The sequence below is a fragment of the Dipodomys spectabilis genome, unplaced genomic scaffold, assembly GCF_019054845.1.
Source record: "Dipodomys spectabilis isolate Male_0828 unplaced genomic scaffold, ASM1905484v1 ptg000096l, whole genome shotgun sequence".
NCBI classification, from domain to species: Eukaryota; Metazoa; Chordata; class Mammalia; order Rodentia; family Heteromyidae; genus Dipodomys; species Dipodomys spectabilis.
Window position 1 is genome coordinate 3,492,344 of NW_024870773.1, and position 17,679 is coordinate 3,510,022.

Consider the following 17,679-nt stretch of genomic DNA (forward strand, 5'->3'; position numbering starts at 1 on the left):
CTCTGTTTCTGTTTCTCTGTTTCTCTCTCTCTCTCTCTCTCTCTCTCTCTCTCTCTCTCTCTCTCTCTCTCTCTCTGTGTGTCTCTCTCCCTCCCTCCCTCTCCCCACCTTACCCCCACTCCCTGCCTCCCTGCTGGTTCACTGGCATGACAAGCCAAGTGGTAGTCCCAGTTTCAAGTTCTATGGGGTGCTCTTTGTATTCTTCAATGGAAGTTGCCTCTGTTGTAACTAAGACTTCCTAATCAATAGACCAAGCTTGTGAGAATGGAAATTCCAAATCCTACCAGTAAGTGGAGAAGAGTAATGGTGAAACACTTCAGTCTTCGACTGGCCACTCCCAAATTCTAACTACATAGATGTATGCATCAACTATTAAATACAAGCAAGTACCTCATCTTAGAGGGGTGTTGTGCCATATTGGTACCTTAGCTGAGCCACTATCTTATCAGGATGCCCAGATCAGTATGTATGCTTTTACAGGAAACATCCACCATGCCCAAGAAAATGAGTGACAAACATGATTTGTCGCCTAGGCCAGCAGTGTCAAGGAGCAAGACATTGTCCACTAGGTAGGTAACTTGCAGATTTCTGCCTCTATTTATCAGTCACCCTTCTACATCTAAGCCAGGCAGAGCTGAAGGAGACAGTATTTCTAGACTTTACTTTGTAGAGGCAAGAGAAAGGTGACAGGATCACAGACACTCCTGGAAAGTCTAGAGCTGAGCAGAATAGCGGTCTACATGTCCCCACAAGTGAAAGTTCTATTAGATAGAACTCCTGACATCATACTTTCAAATGAGAAGAGAAGAATAAAGCAAGGATAGATCTCTCTCTCTCTGTGTCTCTCTGTCTCTGTCTGTCTGTCTGTCTGTCTGTCTCTGTCTCTGTCTCTCTCTGTCTCTGTCTCTGTCTCTTTCTCAGTTCTATATCTGCATAAAGGCTTTGCTTTTGATCCGTATAATCCACATGTGGAATACCCTAACATTTGCTTCTTTAATGTTTGGGAAGCAGTTTTAATTCCTAAACATAATTCCAATTCATTCTGAGAGCTGGAATTGCAGGTATGAACCACCATACCTGATTCATTCTCTCTCTCTCTCTCTCTCTCTCTCTCTCTCTCTCTCTCTCTCTCTCGTGCTCTGTGTGTGTATGTGTGTGTGTGTGTGTGTGTGTGTGTGTGTAGCTCAGGAGTTCATGGTTGCTTGAATGTTGCTCTAGCACTTAAGCCACATTTTCAACCTGTCTTTTTGCTGGTTATTCTGGAAGTGGAGTCCCTCAGACTTTTCTGCTCAAGGTAATTTTGAACTGTGATCCTCTATATTCCTGCCTCCCAAGGGCTGGGAAGGTGGCTCAGTGGTAGAGTGCTTACCTTGCATGCATGAAGCCCTGGGTTAAATTCCTCAGCACCACATACACAGAAAAAGCCAGAAGTAGTGCTGTGGCTCAGGTGGTAGAGTGAGTTTCCTGAGCAAAAGAAGCTCAGGAACAGTGTGCAGGCCCTGAGTTCAAGTCCCACGACCAGAAAAAAAAGTATCCATATTCCTGCCTCCCTAGTAGCTAGGATTATAGATTTGAGCCAACCTGTCAATTCGTGTGTGTGTGTGTGTGTGTGTGTGTGTGTGTGTGTGTGTGTAATTACTGGGGCTTGAACTCAGGGCTCAGGTGCTGACCCTTAGCTTCTTCACTGGAGGCTGGTGCTCTACCACTTGAGCCACAGCTTCATTTTGGCTTTTTGGTGGTTAACTGGACATAAGAATCTCATGGACTTTCCTGCTCAGGCTGACTTTTAATCATCATCCTCACATCTCAGTCTTCTGAGTAGCTAGGATTTCAGAACCACTGGCACCTAGTTGTTCTTTCTTTTCTTCCTCCTTTTTTTCTTCCTCCTCCTATCCTCCTCCTTCTTTCTTCTTCCCTAGTATTTTCTTTTCCCCATTCCTTGAGTCTCCAGTGGGTTTTCTGAGTTGGTATAGTTTTTATTGGTCAAGTAAAAATAAAAATCCAAATGGATAAAAGTAAAAAGCACATTACAAAAAAGACGGGGGGGGGCAGTTTCAGGTTATTTCATGTCTCCGAAGAAGACTAATAATGAGCGATTGCTGCTTTTCCGAGGAGTATTTCAGTTCTGCTGTTTCTACTTGTAAGGGTGGAACTGTGAGCCTCGCTGAGGTTAAGGCGCTGACCACCGTGGTGGTTACTCTAGGCAGTTTCTGGGGTTCGGAGGGAGTGAGGTGCTCCGGCCTGGAAGCCTAAGGACTTCCCACCCAGGGAAGGCATCTTGGGGTCGCGGGAAGCCCCTCACGGGCCCTGCAATCCGCAGGGAGCGCGCGGGGCCCCGCCAGCCCTCCAGCCGGGAGGCAGCGCACCTTTTCGGGGGGCGCTGGGCGCGGTAGGCGGTGCGGGTAGAACCCCGCGAGGTCCACCGAACGCCGCGCACCCGGGATTCCGAGCGCAGCTGCGGGTGGGATGGAACCTTGGAGGTGCGGAGCGGAGCGCAGGGTCCGCGGTGACCGACGCGGGGTGGTCAGTGCGTGGCGAAGCGGGAATCGGGAGACTGCAGGGTCACCAAGGGGATCCCGGAGGGAGCGGATCCGGAGACTGCGGGGTCACCAGGGGGTCCCGGAGGGAAGGGGGAGCGGGTGGAGGCCGGCGGCCCGCGGGCGCTGCGTCCCGGCGCCCCCGTGTTTACTGGCGTCCTAGCAACCGGCGGGACGCGCGGTGCGGTGTGCGGCGGGCCGGCGGCGGGCAGGTGAGTGCGGCCCGGGGCGGCGGCGCCTGCGGGGTGGGGGCTGCGCAGGTGTGTGCGCTGCGGGGAGCACCTGGCTTGGATTCCTCTCTCTGCGTCCCGGCCCTGACATCGCCCAGTGCGCATCTCTCACGCCCGCTCCATCTCGGCCTGGGGCCCGGGGACCCCCGGCTCCGGCGATCTCAGGCCGCCCAGGGACCCCCGGCTTTGGCGATCCAAGCCACCTTTCCTCCTCCCCGTGCCCGGCTATCCCCTGCCTTCCTGAACTTCTCCACGGAGCTCAGCCTCCAGATCTCCACTGGATCTGCCGCGTCCCCAGGCTTCCCGCAGCCTGAGCCTGCAGCCGCACCACCAGCTCACAGGTTTGATCCCGTCAGAGCAGAAGCTGAGATTCATTCATTCATTCTATCTATCTGTCTGTCTGTCTGTGTGTCTGTCTCTCTGTAGGTCTGTCTTTCTGTCCGTCTATTATCTGTCTATCTATCTATCTATCTATCTATCTATCTATCTATCTATCTATCTGTCTATCTATCTATCTATCTGTCTATCTATCATCTATCTGTCTGTCTCTCTGTAGGTCTGTCTGTCCGTCTATTATCTATCTATCTATCTATCTATCTATCTATCTATCTATCTATCTATCTATCTATCTATCTATCTATCTATCTGTCTATCATCTATCTGTCTGTCTCTCTGTAGGTCTGTCTGTCCGTCTATTATCTCTATCTATCTATCTATCTATCTATCTATCTATCTATCTATCTATCTATCTATCTAATCTGTAGGGGCTTCTTGCCCACAAAGCAGGTTACTGATCGGACCAGCCACATTTTGAGATCTTGGGAAGGAGGCCCAACATTTCCATGGCCTCTTAAAGAATTTCGTTTTGCTCTTGTTCAAATGTTAAAGAAATTATTCTCCAGTGAGTTTCATTTTTATTAATAATAATGTAAGCTTGAGACGGATGTGTAAAAAGAAAAAAAAACAAGATTTTACCTTTTAGATTGAGAAGAGGAAAAAAAAGAATGAGGGCTTGGTGATTCTCCGTTTGTGTAAACACACCACAACCGCTGTGTCTCTTTGAACTTTTGCTTTTAGAATTTTACTTCAATTCAAATGTGCCATGTGTTTTAATGTTTTCACTATAAGCTGTTTTATTTTTTTCTGAAAAGTTTGACCTGAATTCCAAAGACCCAGCATCATTAATTATTTATCTACTAATAATTCTGTCCTTACCTTCCTGATTGCTGTAGGCCCTGTAAAGGCTTTTTAGCGTTTCTGCTAAGCCTTTTGGAGAAAGCCTGTCCACTTCTGCTGATCTGCATCACTTGACTTAGAATATTAATTTGAATAAATTCAAATGTAAGTTGCATTTCTACCTCTATAAAATGTCTCATGTCAAAAAAAAGCTCTTTGTATGTTTAAGCTTTCTTTTCCTTTTTAAAAAATGAACACACATTTACAATATTTCCACACACACACTGTGCACTTTGAACAAATTAACCTCTCCCGCCATATTTTCAGTTTTTCAAAGTGTCTCCTAAGAAGTCTCTATATGTTATGCTGACAATCTCACGTCATCTATGCAATTTCACATTTTTTTCCTTAAAAAGGAACACTATAAGATCTTAAAATTAAAAACAGACAGAGCTGTCCACCTAAGCACGTCTGTATACAATAAAACTTCTTACAGGTATTCATCATTTATGTCTATTCTTGTAACAGTGGGAAACCCAAGTGTCACATATGTGTCAGTATGTAAGTCCATGTTAGAACCTAAGGCATTTAAAAAAGATTAACAATAAAAGCTCAGAGGGAACAGACAGGAACAATGACAGAAAAGGTAATTGCACAGGAAGCACTGGACAATTGGCCAGACCCATTAAATTGTAACTCCCTTGTACAACCTTTTGAAGTTCAGAAAAAAGTAAATTAAAAAATAGAAATTGAGGAAATTGTGTACATGAATTATGTACATTTTTCACTAGTACTTATCTCTATTCTTTATATTTCTAGATCAGTTGCTCTATCTGATCCAACACTTGGTTTTTATAACAAACATTTTGTAATGACAGTTTATGCTATTCTGAAATTCAGATTGCAGATAATCATGCTACATATATAATGGTTTTAAATATTTATATTTATGTAGTTATGAAGTAAAGGAAAATACTTGTAATGTTTAGGTACCACTATAATAGAACATATAAGGAAGTTACCAGATGGTCTGGCTTTACACAGAATTACCATGAACACAGCTGCCCCAGATGCAGGCCAACAGACACGTCATTGCAACTTAAATTTGTGAATAGCTTTGTCATCCACAGCATGTTTTCTAAAATGCTAAGCTTTATGAAGTTGCATGTAAAATGAAATATCTACTGCCATCCTTCTCTTTAAAATGATAATTACAATCCTAGAAAATTCAGTATGTACTGCAAGAGTGGAGAAATACTTGGTGAGTTTTGTAAAGTGTAGGAAAGTTGTAGGTTGAAGTTGCTCACCGCCAGATGTCTAGACACATGCTCCTGCTAGAATATTGTCCTGCACAGAAAGACATCATGTATTTTTAGTCTCATCTCTAAATGCTAACGATGTTTTCTTACTATCCCCTTGGTAATTAGCTATCTGTATAATAGTCCTATTCTGCTCCCAGCAGGAAACATCATCTATAGGGGTCTACTTAAATCCTGTGGTTGGGGTTCAATAATTGATACAGTTTCAATAATTATACAGAAAGTATAATCTCTATTTCATTTCTGTTAAACTGTGTACTTCTGAGATTTGTACTAATTATGGTCATAAAAGTCTCCATTTAACTCTATAACCATTCATCTAATATTCTAGAAGGAAGGTTTTCAGTATTACTAGAAATGAGAAAGCAAACAAGTACAGATTATTTGAAAAGGATATCAATTAGATATTAATATAAGAAATTCTTTTCTATTTTGGTTCTTATGTAATGTTGTAAATGATGGTATATTTTAAAGATAGCCTTTTAAATTCTGTTTAGCCAAAGTGAAATTAGTTTTATTTGAATTTGTTTTAAAGATTGCTAGATTATTTTGATAACTAATTCAAAGGGTCTCACAAAACTCTTGCTTATTTTTATATCTTTCATTTGAGAAAACAGAATATGCTCTTAAAAAAACTGAAAAGTACTATAAAAGACTTCTATTCTGAATAACATATATGGGGAAAGAACACTGATTATTTTCTCTCCAGATATTCTGGTAATTGGCTTAGTATTTCTATATAAATTTTCAACAAAAATTCAAATTATAGTTCACAATCATATTCTTTCTCCATTTTGTAGTAATTTAGAAAATCCCATTTCTTATTAATTTAGAAGGCATGTGGGGAACTTAATTAAAGTTCAGAAATATGTTCTTCTGTCACCATTGCCCTGATTCTCATATGATCTCTAAGAAAGTGAGAATAACTATTCAGTTTAATAGCATATAGTTTAATAGCATAATAGTTTAATAGCCGATCAAAGGTTTTTCCACCTAATGCCCAGCCCCTAGCAGAACTGTGACCAAGGCCCTGGCTGCTAATCTCCTTCAATTCTTTTTTGAACTCTGCAGTTTTCTGTTTGGGTTCCCCCTCCCCATGTCTGAATTATCTTTCTTAGGCTTGAGGAAATCAGATGTTATTAGCTATAGAATAGCAGGCAGAAATTGGAAAATCCTTATATTCTTATATTGGAATTGATTTACTCTTTTATTGCTTAATGAGCCACCAGGTAGTTTTAAACATTCATCTCCAAAGTTAGATGCCAGTGGCTTATGCCTGTAATCCTAGCTCAGGAGGCTGAGGTTTGAGGATCACTTTTGAAGCTTGCACAGGAACATTCGACTCTCCAATAAACTACAGAAGAAGAAGACAAAGAAGATGAAGAATAAGAAGGAGGAGGAGGAGGAGGAGGAGAAGGAAGAGGAGGAGGAGGAGGAGGAGAAGGAAGAGGAGGAGGAGGAGGAGGAGGAGGAGGGGAGGAAGAGGAGGAGGAGAAAAGAAGAAGAAGGAGTAGGAGGAGGAGGAGGACGAGAAGGAGTAGGGGAGGAAGAGGAGGAGTGGAGGAGGAAGAGGAGGAGGAGAAAAGAAGAAGGAGGAGGAGGAGGAGGAGGAGAGGAGGAGGAAGAGGAGGAGGAGGAGGAGGAGGAGGAGGAAGAGGAGGAAGGAGAAAAGAGGAGGAGGAGGAGGAGGAGAAGAAGAAGAAGAAGAAGAGGAAGAGGAAGAGGAAGAGGAAGAGGAAGAAGAAGAAGAAGAAGAAGAAGAAGAAGAGGAAGAGGAAGAGGAAGAGGAGGAGGAGGAGGAGGAGGAGGAGGAGGAGGAGGAGGAGGAGGAGGAGGAGTGTGGCTCAAGTAATAGAGCACTAACCTTGAGCACAAAAGCTGAGGGACAGCTGGCCCGGAGCTCAAGCTCCAGGACTGGCATATACAAAAAAGTTAATTTCCAAGATTACAAAGCAGAATATAGAAGGGTGGGAGAATGAAACCATAACAGTTAATGCATATGAGTGTGTGTGTGTGTGTGTGAAAATGGAACTAGAAAAATGGAAAGGATGGGTGGTAGTGGGCAGATGGGAAAGAAGGGTGAAAGGGGTACACTGATGAAAATGCATTGTGCTCAAAAACTGAAACCCGTTTGCACAACTATTTGACGATAATAACATTAAAGTTTTTTAAAAGTAGCATGTGGGTTGACTAAGAACAAAGTCTTAAAAGTGAAAACAGTGGCAGGGAAAATGTGAAAGGTATGTTTCTCTCTCATCGTTTCTGCTTTTCTGTAGTGCATACGGAGCTCGGATTGGAGCATTAGCTGGTCCCATGGGTGTGGCACTGGCCAAGTCTGCCCAGTGGAAGGCGGCCGAATTTGGGACTGGAACCCTAGAGACCACCCCTCTGAATGAATCGATATTGAAAGAAATTACTAAGTTTGTGGAGATGTTTATTGTTAAACATCCCCACGAGGCCAAGTTTGTTTTTGTAGAACCACTTGAATGGAAAACCAAGTTGGAGCCCTCAGTGTTTAACACAGGTTATATTGTCAGGTAAGCCACTTAATTGCTTCTAGAATTGAACATCACCATTGTATGTATTCTCATGAATTGATGCGGGTTTGGGGTGAGTCTCTAAGCCTCTGAATCTCAGATATCCTCTACACTGCGTTGAACTCAGGGATTGCAAAGTGGAGGTGATCAGATGAAATCTGAGGGGGCTGCGCTTGGTCAACATACCTAATTTTGAAATTTAAATTTCATTTTCTTTTGAGAGAGGATATATTCACTAGGCCACCATTCCAGCATTCTTTGCTTACTTACTCTTGGCCTTTTACCAACCATATAACCTTCTGGACAATCAATAGTCTCTGGTTTTGTAACTTCTTTTTTTAAATAAGTTTTTTATTGTGAAAATACTGTACAGAGGGGTTACAATCACATGAGCAAGGTAATGAGTACATTTCTTTTCTTCAGATATTTTTCTTTTCTTTTCTTTTTTTTTTGTTGGTCAAGGGACTTGAACTCTGGGCCCAAGTGCTGTCCCTCAGCTCTTCAGCTCAAGGCTAGTACTCTACCACTTCAGCCACAGCACCACTTCCGAGGGGTTTGTGACTTCTGAAGTAGCTAAAAATTCTTCCAGGGTTCAAATCTCTCATTTCCTGGAGGGACCTGGGGTAGGGGAAGAATAGTGAATCCTCTTTTTTTTTTTTTTTTTTTGCCACTTCTGGCTTTTTCTGCTTATGTGGTGCTGAGGAATTGAACCCAAAGCAAGGACTTTACCACTGAGCCACCTTCCCAGCCTCAGAATGGTGAATTCTGATCAATTAATTTGGCATTGAAACCAGTGTCTTGCACATAGTAGGCCAGTACTTTACCATCAACTACATCCCTGGACCTTAAGAGACTCCCTCACCATCAGTTCTGACTTCAAATGAAAATCCTTCAAAGCTGAGATAAAAAAGATCCGACCACCCCTTCAAAGAGTGGGATATCAACTTACCTTTTACAAATATGTCTATATCTAGATATATGTACATACATAGGTTATATAAATGTATATATCTCTAGGTATGTATAATATGTATCTATATATGTTCTTATTATATATCTATATAATATACATCTATAAACATAATAAATAAAATGATAAAAATAAATATGTATCTACATATATAATTACATAGTATAATTAGATATAGTAATCTATCACTATACATTGTAATTAAAAATAAGCAAGCAGGGCTGGGAATGTGGCTTAGTGGTAGAGTGCCTGCCTAGCATACATGAATCCCTGGGTTCGATTCCTCAATACCATATAAACAGAAAAAGCTGGAACTGGCACTGTGGCTCTGAGCACGCGCGCACACACACACACACACACACACACACACACACACACACACACACACACGTCTGACCTCATCAAAACCAATTCCCAAGGGAAGTCTCATCTTTAGACCAATGAAATTATTCCATCTAAGAGCTGATTAGTTCTTTCACTGATCTTTCTTCCCTCTGACTTTCAGAAGTATTTTTTTTTTTGGGGGGGGGGTCCAGTCGTGGGGCCTGAACTCTGGGCCTGGGTGCTGTCCCTCAGCTCTTCAGCTCAAGGCTAGCGCTCTACCACTTGAGCCACAGCGCCACTTCTGGCTTTTTTCTTTTTGCTTATGTGGTGCTGAGGAATCAAACCCAGAGCCTCATGCTTGCAAGGCAAGTGCTCTACCACTAAGCCACCTTCCCAGCCCCTCGGAAGTATTTTTAATGGTCAATTTCTGTGTCACTCTGCTGTGGGTCACTTTTCCCCAAGTGTTTGTCCTTTCTGGATGATTACCCCAGTTTCTACTGCTTCTACCTGGTTCCAGCTTTCTTTTTTTTAACCTTTGAAAGATGAGCTCATCTGCAAAATCAATTTGAAACATTAACTATTTTGTACAAAGATTAAAGCAGATGACAGAAAAGAAAATCAACGTTGTCATTGTGTCTGGCTTCTGGACTAATTTTATGTTCCAAGTACAAACATGATCACATCTGCCTCCTTGTCAGGTGGGGCCACTCCTCAAATGTGTCATTGCTTTTCTTTTTCTATATTTGTCCAAATGCCCTTTCACTCTCCTCCCTTTCTCTCTGTCTTTGCATATATACCTGGACTTGAACTCCAGGGTCCAGGGCCAAGTACTATTTGGGATTTTCTGCTCATGCTGTTGCTCTACCATTTGTTCCATGCTTTCAGTCTGGCATTTTGCTGATTATTTGAACCTTGAATACACTTTTGGCTAGGTTGGCTTTAAAATGTGATCTTCCAGATCTCAACTTTCTAAGCAGCTAGGATTATAGGTGTGAGTACTGGTGCTTGGCTACTTGTTGAAGAATATTTTGCTTTATTTCCATATGTAGTATCTAGATAGAGTTCCTCCCTCTCCCTCCTATTTCACTCTGTCTCACTGTCCTGTCTTTCTCTCTCTCTCTCTCTGTGCCAGTCCTGGGACTTGAACTCAGCACCTTGGTGCTGTCCCTGAGCATTTTTGCTCAAGACTAGTGCTCTACTACTTTGAGCCACAGCGCCACTTTTTCCTTTATTGGTGTTTAATTGGAGATAAGATCTTGTCTCAGAGACTTTCCTGCCCAGGCTGACTTTTAACCACAATCCTCAGATCTCAGCCTCCTGAGTAGCTAGGATTATAGGCATGAGTCCCCAGTGCCCAACTTACTCCCTTTTTTGTTGCAACACTGGAGTTTGAATTTAGGACTTGGTGCTTGCTAGGCAAGTGCTCTATTGCTTGATCTTTGCCTCTAACAAATTTTCTGTAGTTGTTTTTTAGATAATATCTCACTTTTGCCTGGGTTGATTTGGGCCTCTATCTTTCTATATTTACATTTTCCACTGTGGCTAGGATGACAGACATACACCAACACTCCTAGTTTTTTCTGTTGAGATGACTGAGTCCTGTGAACTTTTAAAATTGAGCTGACTTGGAACTGAAACCCTTCTTGATCTCATTTCTTCTAAATAGCTGAGATGACAGGTGCATCCTACTGTGTCCAGGGTTGAATTGGGAGTCTCACAAATTTGTGCCCACACTGACATTGAACCACAATCCTCATGTTCTCTGTCTCCCATGTAGCTAAGATTAACCATAGAGTCTTTTATGCATGCTATTTACTTCTAAGCAAGAAATATTTGACATTTTGATATGTGCATTTTGGAACAACTATTCCTGGATTGTTTTTATTTCTGTTCAATTTACTATGTAGCTTTTCCTTTGGGAAAATTTTCTCTTATTTTTGCTTCTGACCTATATTGATGATATTTTTTTTCTATTGGAAGAGATGATGGTTTTGGTAGAATCACTTATCTGAAAATAAATCATGCTGTGTGGCTCGGGTAAAAAACCAGATAGATATTAATTACCATTTTGTGTGTTTGGGTATGTACCCATACTAGGTCTTGAACTCAGGGCCTTGCACTCTTGCTTCGCTTCCTCCATTCAAGGCTGGCACTCTACCATTTGAGCCACACCTCCACTTCTGGCATTTTGGTTGTTGATTGGAAGTAAGAGTCTTTCAGATTTGTCTGCCTTGTCTGGTTTTGAACTGAGATACTCAGATCTCAGACTCCTCAGTTGCTAGGATTACAGGCATGAGCCACAGGCATCTGGCCCTGATTGCCTTAAAAAAGGCAAAGGGTACAGTTGACATTTGGGTCATAGTAGAAAATTACAAATGTTATTTTTACTCCCAGGTCTTAACCATATCTTATGTTCTATGCATCAGACCAAAGAATATTCCGCAGCCTCCAGCCATTTTGTGTTTATTCCATCTAGAATGTCAACCATCTTTCTGCCACTATGACAAATTACATAAGATGATCAATTTAAAAGGAGAAAAGGGTTTCACAATGTACTTGGTTGATTTAGAATGAAAATGGACAGTAGTTCTTGTATAAATACTTTATCTCACATCTTGTTCTAAAAGAAGTCAGTATTACCTATCTTGTCTCTGTGGAGTAGTGTTGTAGTGTAGTAGTGTTGGTCTCTGCACATGGGGATGGGAATATAAGTATATTTGGGCCCTCCCTTTTCACTTGAAGCTGTATGTCACCACATGTATTTTCTGCAGAGCCCATGGAAGTTTGACCAGCCTTCTTCTGGACTAGGCTAATTAGCATCTGATACTTGAAACCTCTCCTTTGTTCCCATACTGAAAAGGTTTTCTATTTCATCAGCCTTCTTCTTTCCTTTGTGTAGAGGGTTATTAACTCAGTAAACTGGCACAGCACCTTCTACATTTTGCACAATTGATCTTTTCTGCTAGAATCATGCCTTCTCTGTTTACTCTGTAGGGACATCTGTTCTCTTCTCTAACTTTAATTTTTTTTGGAAAACCACTTTTCTTGTTTTCACAAAAATTAAATTAAAAAATTAAATGTGTGTGTGTATGTGTGTGTGTGTCTTTTTGTCAATACTGGAGTTTGAACTCAGAGTCTCATGCTTGTTGGGTAAGTACTACAGCTCTACCCCCATCCCTTTTGGCTTTAGTTTATGTAGGGTCTTGAATTTTTGCCTGGGGCTGGCCCCATATTACATACTTCTCTTTCTACCTCCTCAGTAACTGGCAGACCCCATAGATCTCTTTTTATTTAACATTGGCCATTTTTATTTTATTTATCATTGGCTCTTGTTATTACCAGAAAAAATGGGAGCCATAATTTTCCTAGAACACCTCATATTAAAGGCCAAATCCTGTACACAAAGGAGAAACAACATTGCTCAATGGTTAAACCATCCACTGATGCTCCAGAGAGATCAGGCGTTTGGATTTTCTGGAATGGAATTAGGGGATTTTATAAATTGGATAATCATTCTTATTCTTTTCTCTCCTCCTCTGGTTGAACTGTGTTTCTCAAATCCTGTCTGCTCTATTCTTAGCTTATTTCTTTCAGATCTCACTCTAGTGTGTCTCAGTGATATGTATGGGTTGAATATAGTTACACAGTGGTAAGAGTTCTGGATAGAAAGAAATCTCTCAAGCAACAGCCTTCATCCCCACAGTAATACATACTTCAAGCACAATCTATGCTTTTCTGGGTCTTAGTTTTTATGATAAGTACCATGAAAGGCTCATCTGCATGATCTTTAAGATTCAGCTTAGCCTATATGAGTATTGTGACAATTAATATATTTTTGGTAAAATTTGTATTTGGTGACAGTAGTCAGATCACTAGCTATAAACGACTTCATTTTTGTTGGTGATCCAGACCATGAATATAAAAGACAACTGATCTACCACTGAGGTATGCTCTCAGCCCTGACATAAATCCTGTTACTAAGCAATAAGCTCTTTTTTTTCCTCCCAAGAATACTAATTGGCTTCTTAACCATATCTTTATTTCCTATGTTACTATTTAGACATACATTTACTAAGTAATTACTATGTTGAGGACATCAAATTGGACATTGGGGGTTTAAGGGAAGAGATACTTTGCTGATCTCTTGCTTTATAACCTTCTCCCCCAATACAGTTTGAAAGCCTTTCCATATGGATAATGGCTCTCATTAGCAGATATTTTTCTTGACCTCTTCAAGTTGGGTGCACTATTTTATTTTTTCAAGAGCCAATTGTTCAGCTGTTAGAAATGGAGAGCCTGGAACTCTTCTGTATCATCTTAAAACACCTACAGTTGGAGTTTCAGTTTTGACTTCTCTGTCAAGTCAGAGGCTTTAACTTCACCAAGAGGAAGAATGAAACATGTCACCTGTGTCCCTCGGTTCTTTGTTTTATTTTCTTGTTAAGTAGTTTAAAATTTTGACACTTATTCAGCCTATATAACTCAATTCTGTCACCATCCATTTAGGATAAGTGACAAACCTTTTAAGTGAATCACCTTTAAGAAATCTCCTCCATCCTAAGGGCATCAAGAAGAAGAATACATTCTGAACACAAGGCATTCCATTTCATTCATTCAGCTATTAAGCATCTTTTCTACGCAGTCAGTTTGAAGTATGGGGGATTAAACAATTATCTATCTGTAGTGAGCAGTATCAGTCTGACAAAGTCTCCATCACAGCTTCCAATTACCATTGTAGCCAATTGCCACAAACTTGATAACAACACCTGTTTTTCATTTTATACTTTTGTGTGTGTGTGTGTGTGTGTGTGTGTGTGTGTGTGTGTGTTGGTAATGCAGCTTGAACTTAAGACCTGAGAACTGACCCTTAGCTTTTTCACTCAAGGTTGGTTCTCTACTACATAAGTCATAGCTCCACTTCTGGCTTTGTGGTGGTTAATTGGAGATAAGTATCAGAGCAATAGGGTCAAATGATTATATATTAAAACCTCTGTAACTATACCACAACATCAACCTTTCCTCCTTTTAAATTGATTGCCTTGAGTATTTTGTTATAGTACCCAAAGCTTAGTAATATAGATGGTGTCCACAGCAAGTGATTTAGATCTGTCCAATTTACTTTTCCTGATGAGCTAGAAACATTTCACATCTACTTACCTGAATTTCAACTTAAGTAATGTCAGATTGGGTCTTAAGATGAGGAAAGATTTATGAAGGCATAAAATACAAAGAAAATCCTAGGCAACTGAATTTATGTTGTAAATGACAGAAATCCATACAAATGCCACTCCCATGAAAATATCTTCATGCATCTTCACTGGCAACTTAATGAATCATTAAAGTGAACAGAAATACAAATCTAGAAGACTCAATAATTTCTGTTCAGGAAAAACTGCTTCTTATCCTAATTATATCCAAATTAGAGAGTCCAGGGTGGGGCAAATAATCCACAGAGAAGATCCAGTTTGCCTGTTTTCATAATGTTTTGGTTCATAAATACAGTGTAGCCCAGAAAACTCCTAACCACTAACTACTGTGGTGTAAAACTTTTTATGAATAAGATATCAACTTCTTCTGCCCCAGAATGAAAGTTCTACAGAACTAATGATGTGTGAAACAGACAAATAAACAAACAAACAAAAAAGGGTATCAGAAACCAACACATTGTTAAAGAAGGCTGATGAGTTGAATTCCATTGTGAATTATAGAAACTTAAAACTTTCTTTCTGGTTATGGCCCACTGCTCAAGAACTGCAGGTGAGCTTGAAGGATTCAAGTTTGGATGAAAGCAGGAGGGAATACTGAGATTCTGTGTAGAGGGACTTACATTTTTTGTATTTTATAATGAAATAGAATAACAAGCTGTGTGAGATCTTGAACTTTCATGACATCTTGGTAAATGAACTTCAACTCTCCCCCCCACCATGCTTTTTAGTGAAACAATGGTCCAATCAGAAGAAGTTGATCAGCATAGACAGCCTTTATTAGAGCTGCGTGTACCACAGATTAAAGTTAGAAGCTTTGGACAACTATCACAACTGTTACTAATTGCCCAAGATACACAGCTGGAGGAGGCTCGAGCATGTATTGAAGGTGATATTTACCCTCCATCCTGGGAATTGAACGTTTAGAAATGTGATCTTGGGTAAGAGCATTTATTGCAGTCTCTTGACAAAATATCTACAAAACTGAAAGGTAAAACACGGGTACCCTGTTCATGAAAATGTATTTCGTGTTCCTTGGCTGAACTGTTAGGCTCATATCAAATTTCTGCTTGCAAATGAAAAGAGTAGTCCCTTGCCATTACTAGGATTTCTAATTATAGCACGTGTTTCAAGAGAACCTTCTTAGCTCTGTGAAAACCCAGCAGACAGTAGCCTACAAGATCACATGAAATATCTAAGTAATGTATGCATGCATTTTGTGTGTTTAGGATAACATGACCAGTGGATCCTAGGCATAAAGTACTGAATTCTACCCATTTCTCCTGTTAGGAGAGAAGATGTTCACTTTTGTTTAAGATGTCAATTTTAGAACAGCAGCTTCTTTTTAGCTCATGACTTCTCTTCATTTTTTGGAGACAGGGACTCACTATAAAGTCCAGACCAGCTTCAAACTTGCAGTCTTCATAAGCATGTGCTACTATGCTCAGCTCTTTGGCTGTATACGTATCCAAGTTGCTTTCCTGAGGAAGGATACCTTGGACATAAAGCAGAACTTGTGATGATAATTAAGAGATGAGACATAATACATATGCAAACTACTATAAACATTTATCTTGTATTGTACTTTCCCTTCCTGTAAGATCCAGTTAGCTTTCAGATTCACATTGCATGTGATCTGCGTGAGGCTATGTAGTAATCAGGTTTTTTGTCTTGCCCTAGAATTTATCCACTTTGTGTTTTGTTTGTTTTATTTATTTATTTATTTTTGTTGGTCCTGGGACTTAAACTGTGGGCTTAGGTGCTGTTCCTGAGCTCCTTTGTGCTCAAGGCTAGCATTCTACTTCCTGAACCATAGCGTTACTTTTGGATTTTTCTGTGATTAATTGGAGGCAAGAATCTCACGGACTTTCCTGCCCCAGCTGGCTTCAAACCGCAATCCTCAGATCTCAGCCTTCCAAGTAGCTAGGATTACAGGAATGAGCTACTCGTGCCTGGCCTACTATGTGTGTTTTTTAAATAAAAATTTGAGATAATATCCATAAAGTTGAAAACAAAGCTGCCGGATAAATGGCTGATTTCTTGGGTTCTTTCCTTCCCCCTCCACAGCTCTTTCCTGCTGAAAGAGCTTTTAGGAAATTTTCTGGTGCCATAACCCATTTCTGTGGGAGAACAAGGCCATAATTTCAATCAAGGCATGCTTCCTGAATGAGTCCTGCATTGTTCCATTCCAAGGTTCTTCCCCTCTTTGAACTATATTAACTTCACCATTTACCACATTCTGTTCAGTGTCTTTAGGTTCAAATAGCACATCTAGATCAGCCTTGATCCAGGAATTAGTATTTAAATATTTTGGTTCAAGTGTAATAGTGATTAGATTTGGTCTCCCAGACACCTCATCAGAGGCCTTGAGTGTGCAGGGTACAGATGGGTGGAGAGGCTAGGGTGGGCCTGTAGGCTGTGGGAAGCCTGCTGCTCAGGGAAGGAAGTGTTCCTGAACATGGAGCGCCAGGACACACAGACACAGACAGACACACAGACTTGCACACAGTTTGAACGATGATTCCTCTAATGAGATGCGTATTTTTCTATCTTTAAATCAATTCTGCATATATTAATTAAATGTCTATTATGAATAATTATAGCTAAGAAAAAGAAGGGAGGAAAGGGGGAAGGAAGGAAGGAAATGAAAGAAGGAAGGGAAGGAAATGAAGGATGGAAGGATGGGAAGGAGGGAAATGGCAGAGGGGGAAAGAAAGGGAAGGAGGCAGGGAAGAGAAAGGGGGGGAAAGGAAGGAGGAAGTGAGAGAGAGGAAGTGAGAGAAGGGAGGGGAGGGGTGAAGAGAAGAATGAGGGTGAAGTGGGAGAGAAAGGAGGAAAAGAGGAAGGGGAGGAAGGAGAGAAGCAAGGAAGGAAAAGAAAGGATGGAAGGAGGGAGGGAAGAAAAGAAGTATAATACTATTCACGGGGCTGGGAAGGTGGCTCAGTGGTAGAGTGCTTGCCTTGCATGCATGAGACCCTGGGTTCGATTCCTCAGCACCACATAAGAAAAAAGAAAAAAGCCGGAAGTGGCGCTGTGGCTCAAGTGGTAGAGTGCTAGCCTTGAGCTGAAGAGCTGAGGGACAGCGCCCAGGCCCAGAGTTCAGGCCCCACGACCAGACCCAAAAGAGACAAAAAGAAAAAGAAAAAATACTACTATTCCCGAAGGAAAGAAAGGGCAAAAGAGGGAAGGAGAGACGGGAGGGTTGTAAAGAAGGAGGACAGGAGGGAAGGTAGGTGGAGCCTTCTTGGTCTTGATCCTATTGGGTAGGTGCAGCATACAGATGATATACAAGGTATGGTTTAAGAATGTTTCCTAGGGACAATAGAATCTCAGGAGTAGAGATGAATTGGTATTGGGCCAATCAAAGGAAGTGAATGGAAC

The 17,679-nt window shown here is 41.1% G+C and overlaps 1 protein-coding gene across 1 annotated transcript in view; it reads left to right on the forward strand.

Annotated features, from left to right (window-relative positions):
• The first annotated feature begins 7,575 nt into the window (after positions 1-7,575).
• Positions 7,576-17,679, forward strand: part of Odad2 (outer dynein arm docking complex subunit 2) — a 135,690-nt gene continuing 125,586 nt past the window's right edge. Inside the window, exons 1-2 of the mRNA XM_042686207.1 lie at positions 7,576-7,799; positions 15,029-15,186. Of these exons, the coding sequence (XP_042542141.1) occupies positions 7,576-7,799; positions 15,029-15,186 (382 nt within the window). The remainder of the gene's footprint in view (positions 7,800-15,028; positions 15,187-17,679) is intronic.